This window comes from Fukomys damarensis, unplaced genomic scaffold (assembly GCF_012274545.1).
Source record: "Fukomys damarensis isolate Sample0158 unplaced genomic scaffold, DMR_v1.0_HiC HiC_scaffold_32, whole genome shotgun sequence".
Taxonomy (NCBI): Eukaryota; Metazoa; Chordata; class Mammalia; order Rodentia; family Bathyergidae; genus Fukomys; species Fukomys damarensis.
In genome coordinates, this window is record NW_022900944.1 from 8,318,766 (window position 1) to 8,338,130 (window position 19,365).

Below are 19,365 nucleotides of genomic sequence, written 5' to 3' on the forward strand. Positions count from 1 at the left end.
ACAGTTTCTTAACTATAATATGTAACTTTGTTTTATTTATAATTACATTATTTCAAAAATATAAGAAAATGAGAAAGAACATAATGTTTGAAGATCATATCAAACTAATGTATTTCGATTAGTCTGTTACATAAATTCTTGTTTACTTCATATCTTTTTTTGCTGTCATATATATGTATATTTGAAATTTTTATTTAGTATCTTCAATTCTTGTTATCATGTATCTTTGCAATCTTTAATAAAAAAAAAATGGTGCTGGAAAAACTGGGTTTTAATTTGCCAAAGATTAAAACTAGACCTATATCTCTTGCCATGCACTAAACTAACATCAAAATGGATTAAAGATCTAAATATTAAAACAGAAACACTAAACTGGCTAGAAGAGAAGTTAGGTAGAATTCTTGAAGACATTAGCATAGGAAAAGATTTCTGAAGAAAATCTCAGTTGTACATGAATTAGCACAAAGAATCAACAAGTGGGATCTCTTCTTATTAAAAAGCTTCTATACAATAAAAGAAACCACCAACAATGTGAAGAGACAATCCACAATGTTGGAAAAATTTTCCACCAGCTGTTCCTCAGTCAAAGGTCTACTTTCTAGACTATATAAAGAACTTACAAAAATCAGACCCCCCAAATACAAAGACCCAGTTCAAAAATTGGCATCTGAAATGAACAGACATTTCTCAAAGCAATAGAAATAGCAAATAAAGATATGAAAAAATGTTTAACATCACTCATTTGAGAGATGCCAATGAAAACAACACGGAGATTCTACCTCACCCCAGAAAGAATGGCTACTATCAAGAAATCAATCAACAACAAGTGCTGGCGGGGTTGTGGGAAAAAGGAACACTTTTCCACTATTGATGGGAGTGGACCCTTGCAGCCACTGTGGAAATCAGTATGGTGATACTTCAAAGAAGTAGGATTAGAGGTCCCATTTGACCTAGCTATTCCCCGGCTCGGTATCTTCCCAAAAGAATTAAAAGAATCATACCACAGCCATATATGTACACCCATGGTCAGAGCAGCACAGTTTGCAATAGCTAAAACTTGGAAACAGCCCAATTGCCCATCAACTAGAGACTGGATAAAGAAGTTTTTTTTTTTTAAATTTATAAAATGGAGTACTACTCAGCTGTAAAGAATGATAAACTATAGGCAGTTATAGCTAAATGGACACACATTGAGGACAGACTCAAGTGAAATAAATAGGACGCACATGTGTAAAAACAGAATAGTTTCTTTGGTGTGAGAAACCAAAAGTGTAAATAAGGATCAAAATGCATAATAGATAATGTAAAATAGGAGGAAAAAGTCCAAAGGGGAAGGGGATGTGGGGAGGGTAGGTCAAAGGAAAGAAGGGAAAGGAATAAATATGAGAAAAGGAAAAACTGGAAACAAAATCTACGTAAGTAGGGAGGGTTGGAGGAGTTGAAAGTAGATTATGGGAATGGAGGAAAATAAGAACCAAGGTATATTATGTAAAGATAGAAATTCCCAGTAATGAATGTCAGCATATTGTATACCTAAAATGTACCAATAAAATTGATGAATGAAAAAAAGTAAGCCCTTACAGATGAAGAGAACAGCATAAAAGATACCAGGAGAGGAAAAGGCTGCAATAAATTTACACATTCATGCCCACGCTTATGTACACATTCGCATCCTTCACGGGGAGCTGCTCTTCTATGCAGTAACTCTGCCAAGCCATAGCTTCTCTTTCCATGCTTGATAACCTCTCACCCTACTTAATATTTTCTCTCAAAGGCCATTATAAGGAAAACAAAGATATATATGTGTACTCAGCAAAGAAAGTATCATCTAGTTACCAGGATCTACAATCTTAGAGGTCACAGGCAGTAATAAACACAAATAAGCTTTTTCCTTGGATCTGAGGGTCAGGAACTGTCCAACTGGAATGTTTCCACCTGTGGAGTCACAAGTAGAAATGGGTTTCCTAGCTCACCTTTCCTTCTCGCCTCTCCCTCTCTTTTCTCTTCTCCTTTGCAGTACTGGGGACTGAATGTAGGGTCTTCACACTGAGCTACATTCCAGTTCTTTTCAAAATTTTTGTTTTGAGATAAGGTCTTGTTAAAGCTCTAAATTTCCTAGCCTGGGTTGAAACTTGTCATCCTCATGCCTCAGGCTTTCAGAGTGCCGGGATTAGAGGTGCGCACCACCACATCCTGCTACCTCTACAATGCTGACTGACTGACTGGCACCTCCAGCAGGTATGCAGGTATCAGCCATTTAAGTTTCCTGTGAGTTTGGATCTTTACCTAGAAAAAATATATACTTGGAAATGCTTACACAAAATTTAAAAGACATACTGAAAAAGGAAAGAGTGAAAACTTGGATTCTGTTTTGCATAAAAACAGAACTTGGGAAGGTTGATTAATTTTTTTAAAAAGATACTTTGCAGTAAGATGGAGCTAACCTAGGAAAGGAAATCTGTCATATGCTTCTGTGGAGATCACATGATCCAAAGAATGACAATAACTAGTACTAGCAAAACGCATAGTAGTACTTTAAAAGTGTAACGGGGTAAGGGGATTTAGCTCAGTGGTACTATATGCATACAAAGTCCTGAGTTCAATCACTGGTATCAAAAAAGAAACAATACATAGGGGATTATGAAAGTGGGATAAAACACTTAATTCCAAGTTTGTTTCAAGTAAGTTTCTTGAGTAATAAAGAAAACTAGAACTCAGGTCTTAGGCATAAGTCAGTTCATGAAATTTAATTTCTTTACAATTAGCCATTGTACTGATTAAAACTGACCTATTGTTAGGGTGGTTTTCTTAAGGAAAACAGTTGCTATCTAAATCATCAAGTGTTCTTAAGCTAAAATTCACAGGCACTTAAACCTCACATATTGTTTGCACCGCTTCCATTATAAAATTTTGTTCCACTCAAATTGGGTATAGGGAATAAAACGGTAAGGGAGAATTTCCACTTAAAGAGACAGATTGATCACATGCATTTCTTCCCAAGACTGCTGAAATAACAGTAGATAATGCTTGGAAGCATAAGCTCCCAAGGATTAAAAAAGAAGAAGAACAGCAGAAAAGAGAAATAGAAGAAATTTCCAAAACATTTGGAAATACAGATGACTGAAAATAGACTGTCGGGAAGGTTGTCAGGCTCAGGGACCTCATAACACCCCATAATCCAGGCGAGAATGTGCTCAGGAAGAAGGGCTGAGGCTCTTGGTAAATTGTGAAGGGCCCCTATATACTTGAGATGGGGGGCAATGAGGACAGGTGAAAAATTGTGAGAAATGAGCTCATCGGGAAGCAGCACCTCCAGCCCTGCTCTTGGGGGATTCAGTTGCTGAAGAGAGTATGTTTACATACTGACACTGGCGCACCCAGTCACACAGCTAGATTTCCCGTCTACTCTCTAATCTCCCTGAGGTGAAGTTCATCACTGACAAAGTGTTCTCAAATCAAAACAGCCAAACATCATTGTAAATTGTAGTAATAAGAAAACCCTCAGGTAATAAAGGTGAAAGGGAAACAATGACAAATAGCAACAAGCCTTCATTAGTATTCTCAGAAAAATAAAACGACAGTGCCATAAAAAAGAGTAGAATGCTTTGAAGAAGGAACAGAGAACAAAAATATTTGGGTTATTAAGAATACAGAAGCAGGCTGGGAACTTAGCTCAGTGGTTCCGCCATCTGCCCTCACAAGCACCAGTCCCAAGTTCGATCCCCAGTACCCCCAAAATGAATAAATAAAAGAATACAGAAGCTAAATTTTTAAAAAACATAAGCCCAGAAAATACACTTGAGGAAATTTCACAGAAAATAGAATTAAAAGTTATATGATATTTAAAGAAATTATAAAAGTTAAGGTAAGGTATTAGAGTCATTCTTAGGAAAATGGATACATATTGAGGATATACTCTTAAGTGAAATAAATAAATCATACATGTGTGAATACTGAATAGTCTCTCTAGTGTGAAAAACTATAATAGCACACAAGATCCTAATGGGGTAATTAATAATGTGAAATAGGAGGAAAAGGGCTAAAGGTGTAGGGAAAGTGGGAAGGGTAGGGGAAAGGAAACAAGGAAAAAGAAAAAAACGAGAAAATGAAAAGATGGAAATAACGTGTTTGTAAATGGGGAGGGGAAGAGGGGTGAAGGGAGGGCAGGGACAAGGGGAAAAAATGAGAACCAAGACTTGTCATGTGAAGGTACAGGATCCCAGTAATGAATGTAACTGTACTGTATACCTAGAATGTACCAATAAACTCAATAAAAAGAAAAAAAAGTTAAGGTAATACAAGAAAAACTTTAAAAGACAATTTTCCAAACTGAAGGGACTCCTAAGGATTAAGCACAATATAGACTTTTAAAAAGAATCCAGAAAATAGCAGGTCCAGGAAAGAAAGGTCAGGATGACATGTGCAACTAATGAAGGCAGAAACAGAACAAAATGGGCACCACAGGAATGAAAGAGATGATAAGTTATTTGATAATTTTTTTCAAGTTCATTAATAGGGGATCTTCAGGAGCAGCTTAAAAAAATCAAGTAGCTCTATAGGTTAATTTAAAATAAAACAAATATTAACATAAGAAATACATCTCATACACACATATCCTTATCTAGTCATAACATAACAAGTTGTTAACAGCTAATTTCACACTTCACAAGGAGAAGCAATGAAATATTGTCAAGCGAGCAATCAAGATATGATATTTTATTAATGAATCTTAAAAACCAAAAGCAACAACTGATTTAGGTGAAACTGATTTTCCCTGGGAAAGACACTTGCATTTATCTGTGTGATAAGTTTTTTGTTTTATTTTGTTTGGAGAGAGGGCCTCACTACGTTGCCCAGGCTAGGGTCAAGTGATCCTCCTACCTAGGGTTCCTGAGTAGCCAGACTACAGGAATGTCCCAACATGCAAAGCTAAATAATTTTTAAATAAAGAAAAATATATTCATGGAAGATGATGAATTCATTTAGGCTAATAAAGTAGGAATATATCACTTCATTATTTGATTAGTAATTTTACTGAAAGATTACCAAATCCAGTTGTGTTTACCCTTCACATACACACACTCACTGCTCCAGTCACACATCTGTATTTTCCCAATGTCTCTGTTCAGCCCTCTCTGCCTAAAGGGCACATCACCTGTGCATCCAGCCCAAGAGCTCCTTCCTTCTTCTGAAGCCCCTTAGGAGCACTGCCTTAGAAATTAATTGCTCTCTCTTTTAATTCCACTTACTCTTTATATCCCGGCTCTTTGTGTATACATTATATTTTCCTAGCACAAATTTTCTATGAAAGCAGTGAAGTCCTAATGTCTTTACCTCAATTACCAATTGAAATCACCCATTTAGAATCGAAGAGTCCTTTGCTACACAAAATGCACAATATATATTTGCAAGTTTAAACTTTCATGAAAATTATGATATAAAAAGTAAAATCATTGATAATTGGCTGCCAATTTAAAAATAATCTTGAAGAATTTATGAAAGATTAAATCCTTCTTGTATTATTTATTATTTATCAACTCAACCAACAACCCAAAGTTCAAGTATACCACAATTTCAACAAATTTGGGCAAAAATTTTGATATTTTCATCTTACCTCCAAACTGAAATTTTTTTTTCTATTTCCCAATCATTAGGCAGGCAAATACTTACTCTTCTGAAACTTTTGTAGATTTTTTTAGACAAGAAAGTTAGAACAGGAAAAGGTAAAGAGAGCAGTTTCAAGCTTGAAGTTGAAAAACTGGAGAGAATAATAATAAATGGCTTGTTTCTTCTGACCAAGAAAGCAAGGGCTGAGAGTGAAGGCTGAGGATAAACTGGGAAACGTGTATGCGCAGAGGTGACTGTATCAATGCCCATTACCAGACATGATTCAATTAGCATGCACTAGGACTTGATTGCTGCAATCTTTTCAAAAGACCCAGGTTAATTCTTGCCTGCATGGAAGGTTGAGAAACACTGGCTTTATATTTGTAATACTGATTGTAATATTAATAATACTGATATTATTACATGACTGGAATTGTCCTAAGTGCTTTACATGAGTAAACTCTTTCAATATCCACAGTAACCTCAGAAAGTAGACATCACTATTTATCTGAGGAAAGTTAAGTACGGTGGCTTTAAAATACCTGCAACACTTGACTTGTGTCACTTCAAAATATTCCCCTCTCCTCGACTATAGACTAGATTAAGGCCTTGTTCCTAACAGAACATGGAGGAACACGACATCTGGGTTTAGTTGCATCTTTTTCTTGGGGAAGTCAGTTATGTGCTATGAGGACATCCCAGCAGCCACCTGGAGGTCCATATGGAAAGGGCTTGCAGCCTCTAGCCAAGAGCCAGGGCTACATTACCAGCTCTGCGCATGACCACCACGGAGGAGAGATTGCAGTCCTCCTCAAGCCTTGAGATGATTAGAGCCCTTTGCTGCAACTTCCTGCAATCAGAACCACCCAGCTCGACTACATCTGGATCCTTTACACACAAAGACTGTGTGAGAAAACAGATACTTAATGTTTTAGGCAACTACATTTTCAAGAAACTGATGTGCAGCAATAGATGAACTAATATCCAAAGATTAAGTAACTGGTCTATACTATGGTAGGTAGCAAATATTGCAGGTAGCAAAATTGAAACTAGTCAGAAGGGATCCACAGCCCAAGCTCTAGACCACTCAATTAATTTATTTCAAAGGAGGTTATTATGCTTATACTTTATTAAAGCTGGCACTAGAATAAAAGATCACATTAATACTATAAAGTATCTGCTAGGAATCTGGCCATGATGGCACACGCCTGTAATCCCAGTATTTAGAATGCCGAGGCAAGAGGATTCTACAAGTGTGAGACAAGCGTGGGCTACAATAATGAGTTCAAGGTCAGCTGGAACTACATAACAGACCCTGTCTAAAAAAATAAAACATCTGCTATATATTAAACTAAATCACAGGTAGTCACTTCTATTGTTATCACTAAAAGATACATTCTCAGAATCACTATATTAAAATATAAACAAAAATGCAAATATTATCTGTACACATAAAATTCAAGTCAATATTATTTTTTCTACAATATTTCATTTATTTTAAATTCATTCCTTACTCCTAGCTTTGCTAGTCATTAAGGACACTCAAGACCAAAAAAAAAAAAAAATCTGTAATAATGATTTTTTCCTAAGAGTACCCAATTAGCATCCCACTGTGTGCTTTTTGCTAACTTATTCTTTCCTCATATTTATCAAACTGTGATAAATTTTAAAAAGCATGGCATTATGGACAAACTTTTGTTCCTCCAAAATTTGCAGATTGAAGCTCTAATCAGCAATAGAACTGTATTTGAAGACAGGGCCTTTCAAGGAGTATAGCTAAATGAAGCCACAGGGTGGGCTCGGATTCAGGCCCTAGTGTCCAGCGGTGCTGCAGTCCCAGGGAAAAGCCACGTCAGGACCTTTGCCAGTACTTCATCTTGGACTTCCAGCCTCTAGAAATTTCTGTTGTTTAAGCCACCTGGGCTGAGTGTTCGGTTACAGCAGCCCCAGCTGAATAATACACTCCGCATAATGGAAAAGCCCAGGGTGTGGGAGTCAGGTTGATTCCAGCTCTGCATATTCTAGGTCCGTACTCTGCCTTACCTCACTAAACTTCACTTTCCTTCCTATGAAATGTCTGTAGGACTAGCTGCAACGGCATTAGAAGCCAAGCACAAGAAAGGCACTTAGGCAAAATCTTCACACACTCAGTAGACACTTAAATTCTGATGAAGGAAATATAAAATTAGCTGTCATTTATCTACAACCAAGAAACTCTCCAAACTCAACCAATGCTCATAATGATATAAACCTGACAAGTCTACAAGGCTGACTACTAGATGTCCACGTTCAATCCTAATCCTCCACATGCACTCACCTTCATTTTATTCATCAATTTGAAGAGTTCTTCATCATTCCCCTCCCCACAGTAATCTTTCATTTTGACTTCCATTATTTTTATTAATAGAGCAACTGTTGAGAGGCCACATCAAGAGTCTCTCCTCTCTCTTCAACAAAAGAAGCTGATCCCTGAGACAATTAACAAAGCCCCAGCTGGGGATTTAGTTTGGTGGTGTTGCTGCCCGCCTCACAAGCTCAAGGTCCTGAGTTAGATTCCCATTACCAGAAAACGAAAACCCCAAAAACAAAGCCCTCACAAGAACATAATGAGATCCTACCAAGCTTAACAGCACCTGAGCCTTTGGACTAAGTCCTGATTGACCTGGAAGGAGGGCAGGCACATTAGTTAGCCACAGAAGGTTTCTAGAAAGTTGAAGGCTGTCTCTTCTCTGCAAGACAAAAAAAATTAGGTCTGACAAGCTGAGCATTTTTAACTCCTCCTCCTACTACTAAAGGCCCCACTCCATGTACAAAGAGAAAAGATATAAATTACTGAAGACAAAAGAACAGCATTTGCCTCAGAGCACAGTATGTGGGAGCTCTCTCTGTTGCTAGTAGAACTGCCTCAAAATTCCCTCCAGGATTTTAGTGTAATATGCAAGACTCCACACTGATTGATCTCCCCTTACCTTTTTGATCCTATCTTTTGCTAAACTCCTACAGCTACAGATAGCTCTGTTAGGTAATTCTCTCTTACTGTTTTTAGAATGTTTCATTAGTGCAGGCATATTACACAGGCTAGAGGGTTTCCTTCCGGTTAGTTTGTCCATGGGTATAACTTTCTTCCATCATGGGCCCCTCCCCCTTTCTTCTCCTCCCCTATCCCTTCCCTTTCTCTAATAGTCTCCCTTCTACTTTAGAGTTTTGCTCATGCCCTTTCCTCAACTAAAAGATCTTCCCCCTCACTCATTTTAATCTTATGTACCCTGATCTTACTTTTTCCACAAACTGTTCTCTGACCATCATAAACCAGGCTAACTTTATTAGTTAGCATTCTTACCATTAATTTGAATTGAAGCACTGTAAAATATATGTAACCATAGTCTATTTCTCAATCAAATGGCACACCCATTAAAGTTAGGATGTTTAATCATTTGTTCAAATCACCCGTTGTCTAGTAGAAGGTACTAAAAAATATGGATAGACGGATCCAATTCTAATCATCAAATAACAAAAGATATTGAATTATAAAACAGAAATATTTAGCCGGGTGTGGTGACACCTCTAATCCCAGCATTTGGGAGGCTGAGGCAGGAGGATCGCTGAGTTCAAGACCAGCCTGAGCTACGTAATGAGTTCCAGGTCAGTCTCAACTACATAGAGAGACCCTGTCTTAAAAAAAACAACAAAACCCCACAAAAATTTATATTTATATTATTGTATGGATTCAGCATGACATGATTATAGTCAACGTGATTAATAACTACAAAGGCCCAAAAGAACCTTGGTCAGTTTTTCGTGCATAGCTATCCACTAAATTATAAACAGACAAAACATTTACAGTGGTATATGGAGTTTTACAATCTCATCTGTCACCAGGAATGTGTCTGATTCTGATATTATGTAAGATAAATCAGGTACACAGAGATTAGGATGAAGTCTTTTATATTGGTCTCCTGACTCATATATAGGAGATACTGAAAATACAATGTTTAAAATTTATTACAGTAAAATATACATTATCATTAATCCCCTTCAAATTTTTCCCCTTCAATTCAAATGCGTTTATACAATAGTTCTTGCCACGTTTTCAAGCAGCTCTGGAAGTCCTCCATCATGAACATCCTAACAAGGTATGATAAAAAAAAATTACAGTGTTGCCAAGTGCCATCCAATAGAAAAGAAGGCTTATAAAAACATCATGGTGTAAACTCACCCACCTTAATAATCGGATCTGGCACTGTGTGACTCCTGGCTCTTCCCCAAAGTCAAAATGACCATGAAAGGTAAACACTCTGAATTGATTCAGGACACAGAGCCAGCCACAACATGGAAGAGGATTTCCAGACCTGCTTCAGAAAGTTGCAAGAATAATGGGTTAAGTATGCTCAAAGCAAGGGGGAATATTTTAGGGATTAATAGTACTATGTCTTCATTTGTAATAATTTTTAAAAAGACAGCAACACATTTTTCTAATGTATCTTTTTTTTTTTTTTTTTGGTACTAGGGATCAAATTTGGTACCTGGATCAAATTTGCACTTGCGAGGCAGGCAGTGGAACCACTGAGCTAAATCCCTCGTGCTCTAATGCATCTTGTACATGCTCCTGCTTTTGATCCAAATTTCATGGACCCATGTAGTTTTCCAACTGCCCAGAAACATGTCTCGGTCAGTAAGGACCTCAAAGAACTGTACCCTGTGCAAGTCTGAAACTATCTGCTCTCCTTCAGTCTCACGGCATCTTAGAACTGGTCTTCATATGCTGGGCCATGTTATTCTGAAACTATTACAGATGGATTTTTAATAGGAAACATTCAAATAAAGGGATTTATAGTTAACCCCAAAGTAAATACTTTTATTGTTTATGTGACTGTTAATTGTGACATGTCAGCTCGAATGGATTAAAAAACACCTAGAAGGTTAGTGAAGTACACTTTTGGGTGTGACTACACAGGACTTCTAAGCGTGACCCTGGGTACCATACACAGTCCCTGGCCCCTCTCCTCTCCAGTGCTGCTCCAGGCTTTGCTTCCTGGCCTGATGAACTAAACATCTTTTCTCTATCATGGGCCATGATATCACTTTTATCTATCACTTGGGCCATGTTGTTCCTGACTTGAAACCAGCCCACCATGGACTACTTCCCCTGAAACCTTTCTTTAAGTTGTGGGTATTGGCTTTTGTGTCCAGTGACAGGACGTACAATTCATAACTATTTCCAAAACACACCTGAGATGATAAACACAAAAAGTCCACATACTATCTGCTTACCAAAATAAAGATAAAAGATCAAAAGTCAAGGAATATGCCAAGCTGAGATAATTATACTGGAAATCTCAATTAGGGAAGGCAAGTTGTTGCCACCAGAAATATGGTCAGCATGACAACAGGAAAAGACTGTCACTGAAGGTCTTGTAGACTCTCCCTCTTAAATATGAATTGTTTAGGCCAGGTTTCTGAGAGAAAGAAACGTTCTAGCAGAAATTAGCTATAGACAGAATTATATGATAAATACCTGGTATTTAGGGTTATTGGTTTGTTAATTGAAAAGCATGTGATCACCAAGTTCCAGATACCAGGCAAATCCAAAGTTAATAATTTGTAATAAAAACAAATGAAGTTGAACAATTTTCTCCCACACAGAGGGCCTACTGAGCTACAAGACAGGGAGCTATAGGAATGCTCACAGGTAGCCTCTACACTGTGAGCTGCACTTTCAGTTTCAATTACATGTCTGAAATCATATACGTGGGGTTCCAGAATTCCCTTCTACAAAATAAAGATGATAGGAGCTTGATCTGAAAAATTTTAAGCACATTCAAGTATGAAACAGTTTGTTCTTGCTCTTATATCCTCTTTCCATGGGTCCACAGCAACACTTTTGGAAAAAGAAACAGAGCTCTGCGTTGTGACAGAGTAAATGACTTAATCTGTTCTGGTGACTTACTTATGAAAGCAGAGTTGTGGTTGTCTTCCCTGAGGAAATTATATCAAAGCAATTTCATTATATACTAATGTATATTCTTTTTTTTCCTCATTGAGTTTATTGGTACATTTTAGGTATACAGTACATACTAATGTATACTCTAAAAGGGCAGGTGAGTGGGGGGCATGGTGGCACATGCCTGCAGTCCCAGGTCCTTATGGAGGCTGAGGTAGGAAGAGCACTTGAGACCATGAACTCACCAGCCTGGGAGACCCTAAAAAAGTATTGTGAGAAGAGATGAATATACTGTAACTGGCAAAGCAGAACACCCATTTTTAGTAGGTATTAAAAAAGAGTAGGCAGGGCCTGGAGGTGTGGCTCAGCCGTAATTCTTCCCTAGCATGGGTGAGGGCTTGGTTCAGCTCCCAGCACCATACGATATACACTAAAACCCAGCAGGCATTTAGTGTCTGTAAAGAGCCTCATCACACCCAGCTTTACTAGTGACCAGCTGCAGAGTACACTCGCTACTGTGCAAGTACCTCAGACAAGAAAAACCAGTAAGAGGACAGTAATTCTCTTTTTACATTTTCCACCCGAGTTATTACAGAAGGGAATTTATTTCATAGGGGCTATCTTGTCTGGCACCGAAAGCGCGTTCTATTCCCTCTACCAAGCAAATTATAAAACTAGTAGGTATTACATCAATACTTTCTTGACTCTCAGACCTAACCCCAAGATTTTCAGGGAATGAGAGAATAAGATTAATAAAGCAAAGAGTTAATCTGCCTGCCTTATTTAAAATTTGCTATCAGTGTATAATCTCACACACCATTAAGGCTGACCACAGAAGTAGTCTTGCTACTAGGGTGAAGTTCAGAAACTGTCATCCAAAAGCTTCGCTCTGGTTGCTGCAGACTGCACACTAGGAGCACTGGAGGGACAGGGGATGCAGGGAGGAGGAACAGCTGCTCAGAGAGAGCTTTTTCTGAAGTCCCCTCTGCTGACATCACACAGAGAGTGGATTGAAAGGGGATCCAGTTCTTCAGCCACAGAACTTGTGTTCCTGAGAGGTTTTTAATCTGTGTAACAGACCACACGTACTCATCATACAATCCCCCTCGCTCTCTGGGCATTGCTGCCCCGCAGCCTAGGGGCGGTGCCAGGCCTCCTCTGCTGTCTGCACTCAGGATGTTATAAGAGATCCCATCGCCTGTGAGTCTAGAATTTCGTGAAACTCCTGTGCATATGCTCATAATTAAAATGTTTTTCTCTTATTGCTCTCTCTGCTGTTAGTTTCATAGACTCAATAACCAAACCATCTGAAGGTAGGCATTTTTTCGTTCCCCTATGCAGTGGTACTTTGGTTTATGAACTTCATTTGTTTTATGATTTGGGGGAAGGCTGTGCATTTGTGTCTGTGCAGGGAAGGTGGCCATGGTTGTTTCTTTCACCTGATGTGGTTTGCAAATGGAAGAATAAAGAAGTACACTTTCATCAGAAGAAGCCGATTTTAGAAAATGTGATAAAAGCATTTGAAATTCACAAGACTTCTGAATATTAATATAAAAAGTAATACAGAATACTAGGGAATATTAAAATGCCAAAGATATTTGATTAGTAAATATTTTATACTAGGCACACATTAGTTAAGTCTTCAATTCACTTTTGTAGCACTGTTTTTAAATAATATTCAAAACTATACTTTAAAACTTTACATCCCTAAAATAATCATAAAGTAATCCTGGTAAGACTAATTATAAGTCTCAAAATAGGAGCAGTGTTTACTTCCTTTAAATGCTCAAACATATAAACACAAAAAAGTTTATAAAAAAAGTTCAGTTTCCTATTAAAAAGCATCAAGCATATGTCACTTATTGACACAAAAAGCTTAAACGCATTGTATTGTAAGACAACCGGACTAAACTGTTCTCTAATTTTTGCTTATCACTATTTTCAACAGAATAAAACACAATATGTAATAATCTTGTCTGTGATTATATTATGGTTTTTAAGTGCATTATCAGTAATGCAGAATAGTGGGGTTTGGGAAAATTGATACATGCATATAACAAATCTTGATCATTTTTCAGTCCTATTAATTCCCTCTCTCCCCCTCTTCTTTTACCCCTTCTCCCATCTCCTTTCCTATCTCCAAAAGTCTAGTTCCTAGTTTCCTCTCATTTCATTTATTTGGTGTCTTATATAACAGGAAAAAAAATACAGTATTGAACTGAGTCTGGTTTATTTTGCCTAACATGCAGGTCTTCACTTGCATCCATTTTTCTCCAAATGATGATTTCTCCAATGATATATATGTACATATATTTTTTCTTTTATCCATTCATGCCTAGCATCTGTGCATCAGGCCACTATAAACCCAAGTAGGTATATATCACTATAGTATATTGTTTTTAATTTGGAGGGTACACCCAATAGTGGTATAAGATAAACAAATACAAGTATGATGAAAATCAGTATGGAGGCTCCTCAAAAAACTAAAAAGAGAAATACAATACCTTTTAAAAAAATTAATCACATTTTGAAAACTGAAGAGGCTAAGTAAGATTACAAATAAAACAATAACTGAAAAAATAGGCAAGGCTTCTCAAATTATTCCTCCTGTATCACTGCTACAGAATGAATCCCTCCTCCCCAGATTCACCCCCAGCACCCCAGAATGTGACCAAGTTTAGAGCCTTTAGAGAGGTATTAAAGATAAATGAGATCCTAGGAGTTGAATCCTAATCTGGCAGGACAGATGTCCTCATAAAAGGAGAGAAGAACATCAGGAAACCAGATACATTTGTCATGGTGAGATCAAAAACAGGTCTGGTGAGCCTTGAGCTATCATCTACTTCAAGAATGTTTGAAGAGAAACTTGAAACTTAAAAGCTGAAGTTAAAGGTTAGAGAATGAGGATTTCTTTAAAGGCAGAATTGTTAGATTTAGTGCTTCTTATACCTTTCCCCAGCCAAGTGAGGGGTCATCAGAACACCCTGGTGTCTAGGAAATTTGAACAGTCTAACACTGAAACAGTCTAAGCTTCCTGAAAGAGTCTTACGCAGAGAAGCCAGTTAGGGCACCCTTGGATGGCAGCACATAGTCAGGGCTCTGCCCCGGGGCTGAACCAAACTCTAAGGACTTGGCAAAGGTGAACAAACGTTTCTTGCGGACCAGATGGGAAGTCTGAAGAGGAATGAGACATAGGTAATGTAGGTGGACTGCCTGGAGGTCACCACTGGGAGCGAAGGGTTGAGTAGGATGGAAAATGGGCCAGGCGGGCAGATTTCACTGATCTTAGGGCCTTGGGAAACATTAGTCAGCTTACAAAATATCTGACACTCACAACCTAAAGGAGGAGAGGTTTATTAGGCTCATAATTTCATAGGATTCGGTCTCTTCAGGCCCCAAGGCTAGAACAGGCATGGCAGAGTAAAGCTGCTTGGTTCATGGTGGCTGGGAAGCAGAGTGGGGGAACAATGCCAGGGAGCACGTGATCAGGGACAGACACAGTATGAGAGGGTCACATCTCCATGAGCCACCTAGTCACACCCAAGAGTGTGCCTAATATGCCAGACACTTCTTAACCAAGTCAAGTCGAAAATGATGAGCAAGGGTGAGAGGCTCATCTCTCAGTGGTAGATGGCTAGGTCAGGTAGGGAGCATCGTCTGTCAAGAGTCTCGCCAGCCACTTCCACCCAAAGCACCAGGCAACTTTGCATCACTGGAAAGACATACCCAGCACAGACCACTTAGGAAGAAAAGGAAGTTTATTTTCTCTCAGAGTTGAAAGGTTCAAGCACCACAGATTCGGGCCTTTAGTGAGGGCAGTTTGTCACGATGGGATTGAGGGCCAGAGAGAACACTCACTGTAAACCAGAAAGCAGAGAGAGCACGATAGACAGGGGCAGTGGAAGACTTTTCCACAGTCCTCTTCAAAGGCACATTCACAGTGCCTAAGGGCCTCTCATAGGTGTCACCTCCCAATATTGCTGCCCTTGGGACCAAGCATTCACATATGGGCCTTTGGGGGACACATCCGAACCCCTGAACCTAATATTTGAAAATTATCTTCTTTGGGATAAAATATTTCTGGTACTTTCCTACACCTCCTATCTGGTCTTCTTACCTTACTTTTTATTGATTTTGATTGATTGTATATTTCATGTGAACAGTAACCCAACTGCTGTAAAGGATGTGACTTTAAGTAACATCCTTCTCAATCTGGCAGCTCACACTCTGAGAAATACATTTTCCAGCGTAAGATGGAGAAAATAAGGAAGGAGTCGGGAATGGGGCCACATGCCTGTCATCCCAGCTACTTGGGAGGCTGAGGCACAAACACAGCAAGTTTAAGGCCAGTCTGGGCAGTTCAGCGAGACTCTGAACAAAACAAACAAACAACAACAACAGCAGCAAAAGGAGAAAAAAGAAAAAGAATAGCTTTGCAAAGGCAAATGATTTTTCTGTTTTTAGGAGAAAGAACTTGATAGTGACTGTGTCTATAGTTACCACTTAAAAAAGCAGTTTCTTCATTTAAAATCACTTCATAGTACAATCAAAAATCATTCTCTATCTCACGAAATGACCACAGTTATTTTTGGACTCACTCTGCTTATGAGAAAAAGCAAACACAGGAGCTTCCAGTCTCAAAGGTCCCTTACCAGCTACCATTTAAGCGATGAATATTTTGCAAACAGAATTGAAAGTTTTGTCTCCATCTGGCCCTCCTATGGCAGTAGCCAGGCAGAAAAGAATTTCTTTGACTCACAAGCATCAGGGTTTTTAGGTATTAGTGACTCAAGCATTCGTTTGCCAATGGTGTCAGAAATTTCTTTTAAAAATAGCATTTCATTATCCGTTTAGTATTATTTTAGGCAGAGGTGGAGGTGGCATGAAATACCAAGGCGATCATTGTGGAAAAGACCACAAATGCCCAAAATCTTGTGAATATTTTCATTTAAAATATGTGAAAGCACAGCCTTGCTTAAAACTAAGACTGCGATGGGTCCCAAGAGAATGCGCCCTACTGACCCCAAAAGAGCTGGAGCAGACGCTGCTGCAGCACCACAGGGAACAGACCGCCAGGCAGCTCACGTAGGAAGCACTTCAGCAGGCTGGCTGCAGTGTGCAAGTCTCCGGGCCCAAGCTCCAGGCGCTCCCCGCTCTCCAGCCTCCGCCGCAGCTGCTCCACTGCCTGCACGCTGCCACTCACCCTGAACAGTCCCTCCTGAGTGAGTCCTGAAACGACAAAGCAGGCCTGGGAAATAACATCCACGACTCTTGCAAGCAAAGGCAAAATCTAGAGTAACAACATAAATAAATAAATCTCAGCATTATCAAGTCACTGGAAGACTTTCGTATACTATAAATTTTTTTAATATGTATTGGATATCAACGCAAAGGATCACACATGCTTGTTGTAAGAGCTGACCTCTAGAAACAAACACGTCACTTAGAGAACATACAATAGTGTACAACAGGGCCGCGGATTTATTAGCTCAGTGGCACCGCACCTGCCTTGCAAACGCAAGCTCCTGAGTTCAATCCTTGATACCAAAAAATAAAATAAAATAAATACTGTACAAATTGCTTCAAATACACATAAAATCGGGCCGGGGATTTAGCTCAGGGGTTCTGGTGCTTGCCTCACCAGCGCAAGGTCCCGAGTTTGATCCCCGGTACCCTCCCCAAAGTTAAATCTTACATAGTATCTAAAATTTAGCTCACATTCCAAGGGTGGTTTAGCATCTCAGAAATACCGTTTTTTAACAAATTATAGTAAGTTTTGGAGACGCGACCAGAGGCCGAACTCAGGATCTGACAAGATGGCCGGGCTGCCCCGCAGGATCAACAAACTCAGCGTTTGCTTGGCAGAACCACTTCCTGGCATTAAAGCAGAACCAGATGACAGCAACGCCTTTATTTTCATATGCTCACTGCTGGCCCCCAATTCCCCCTTTGAGGGAGGGACTTTTTAAACTTGATCTATTTCTTCCAGAAGAATACCCAATGGCAGCACCTAAAGCACGTTTCACAACCAAAATTTATCATCCTAATGTAGACAAGGTGGGAAGAATATGTTTAGATATTTTGAAAGATAAATGGTCCCTACAACTGGAGATAAGCACAGTTCTGCTCTCGATCCAGGCTTTGTTAAGTGCTCCTAATTCAGACAACCGTAAGTAAACGATGTAGCAGAGCAGTGTAAGACCAAGGAAGCCCAAGACACAGACACAGCTACAGCATGGACTAGGCTGGATGCCACGAATAACAGCTAAGTCCATCCGATCAACAAGTTTGTGTCACTTCTCCTGTTCTGCCAAGACTTCCTTTTTGTTTGTTTGTTTGTTTGCATTTAATGGACACAGTCTTAGAAACATTACAGAATAAAAGACCAGACATTTTCAATCCTTTGGTGATTAAATGCACATTAGAAAATCCATGTCTTGTCCTGATTCGCTGTTGTAAAGCATGAGCAGAGACCAGAAGTATTATCTGGACTGTCCTGAAAGGTTTAAAAGCAGTGGCCCTCTGCTTTTATGCATTTCCCCCATAAAGGTTTAAGTATAAAGCACTGTGAATGAAGGTAACAGTCACGGTTAGCTGCAGGGGTATGGATGTTCTTTATTTTATTTTCTTTATTTTATTTTATGTTCTTTATTTTATGAGGGGGAAAAGAAATATCAAAATTTTATGGGCTCTTTTTATCCCCTTTTATGGTGATCTAATTGCATTGATTAAAAAGCAGCGAACCAGTTTTCTAGAATACACCCTCTAGCCAGGTCTAACTTTCTCTAGACGCTATAGATGGCCAAGCTGATTGTCTGAACCAAAATGGGAACATTAATAAACATCACAGCTCTCACCAATAACATTGTGACTTTGCTGTCAAGTGTAGATTTCCCCCCTTCAGAAAAAGCTTGTGACCATTTTGTATGTCTTATCTGGAAACTTCTCTAAATCTTATGTTTTAGTAAAATACTTTTTGCTATTCTAAAAAAAAAAAGAATTATAAGAAGTTTTTAACTATATGTAATTGCTTTTGTAATATTTTAAGAAATAAGCAGTCACTAAATAAGAAATGAGTAATCCCTAAATTTAAAAGGTAAGACTCTGAGACCATAAAGTGGAATAAGGCAAAATTCTCACGGGCACCAGGCTAGCAGGGAAGACTTCCCAAAGCACGCACACCTTCACCTTTGGCTGAAGCACAGCAAAATGCAGAGCTGTAGCTAATTCCTGGGAAATCAATGAAGCTGGAGCTTAAGAGAATGCTGTGATTTAAATGTTTACCCCCTCCAAATGCATGTTGAAATTTAACTGCCAATATAAAGGTTTTCGAAGGTGAAGCCCTTAACAGGTAATTAGGCCAGGAGGACTGGGCTGGACTTGAACTCGCTATGTGTCCAGGCAGGTCTCAAACTTGGAAGGCCTCTGCCTCTGCCTCCAGACTGCTGAGACTATAGGCCAGTGTTAGCATGCCAGCTCCTTTCTCTCTTTTTGATTCCTGCCTGATAGTGACCCACTTTCTCTACCACACATTCCTGCCTTGATGTGTTATATCTTGGTAGACTCCCAAAGCTATGGGGCCACTGGATCTTGGACTGGGACCTAAAAAATCATGAGCAAAAACCAACAAAACAACAACAACAACAAAAAAAAACCCCTATTTTCCTAAGTTAATTTCTTTGGGTATCTCATCATAGTGATAGAAGGCTAATACAAGAATTAAATATCTGAATTCAAAACCTTGATCTACCCCCAACAAAGAGGAACAAATGTAAGAACTGAACCACCAAAAAAAAAAAAAAAAAAAAAAAAAAAAA

General features: G+C 38.8%; 1 protein-coding gene and 1 pseudogene across 4 annotated transcripts in view; one reads left to right on the forward strand and one right to left on the reverse strand.

Moving 5' to 3' along the window:
- Nucleotides 1-19,365, reverse strand: part of Fam13a (family with sequence similarity 13 member A) — a 312,174-nt gene that overhangs the window by 243,953 nt on the left and 48,856 nt on the right. For all 4 annotated transcript variants that reach the window (XM_010610492.3, XM_010610490.3, XM_010610489.3 and 1 more), the window contains exon 3: nt 16,571-16,777. In XM_010610492.3, coding sequence (XP_010608794.1) covers nt 16,571-16,777 — 207 coding nt within the window. The remainder of the gene's footprint in view (nt 1-16,570; nt 16,778-19,365) is intronic.
- LOC104852724 lies at nt 17,340-17,817 on the forward strand (annotated as a pseudogene).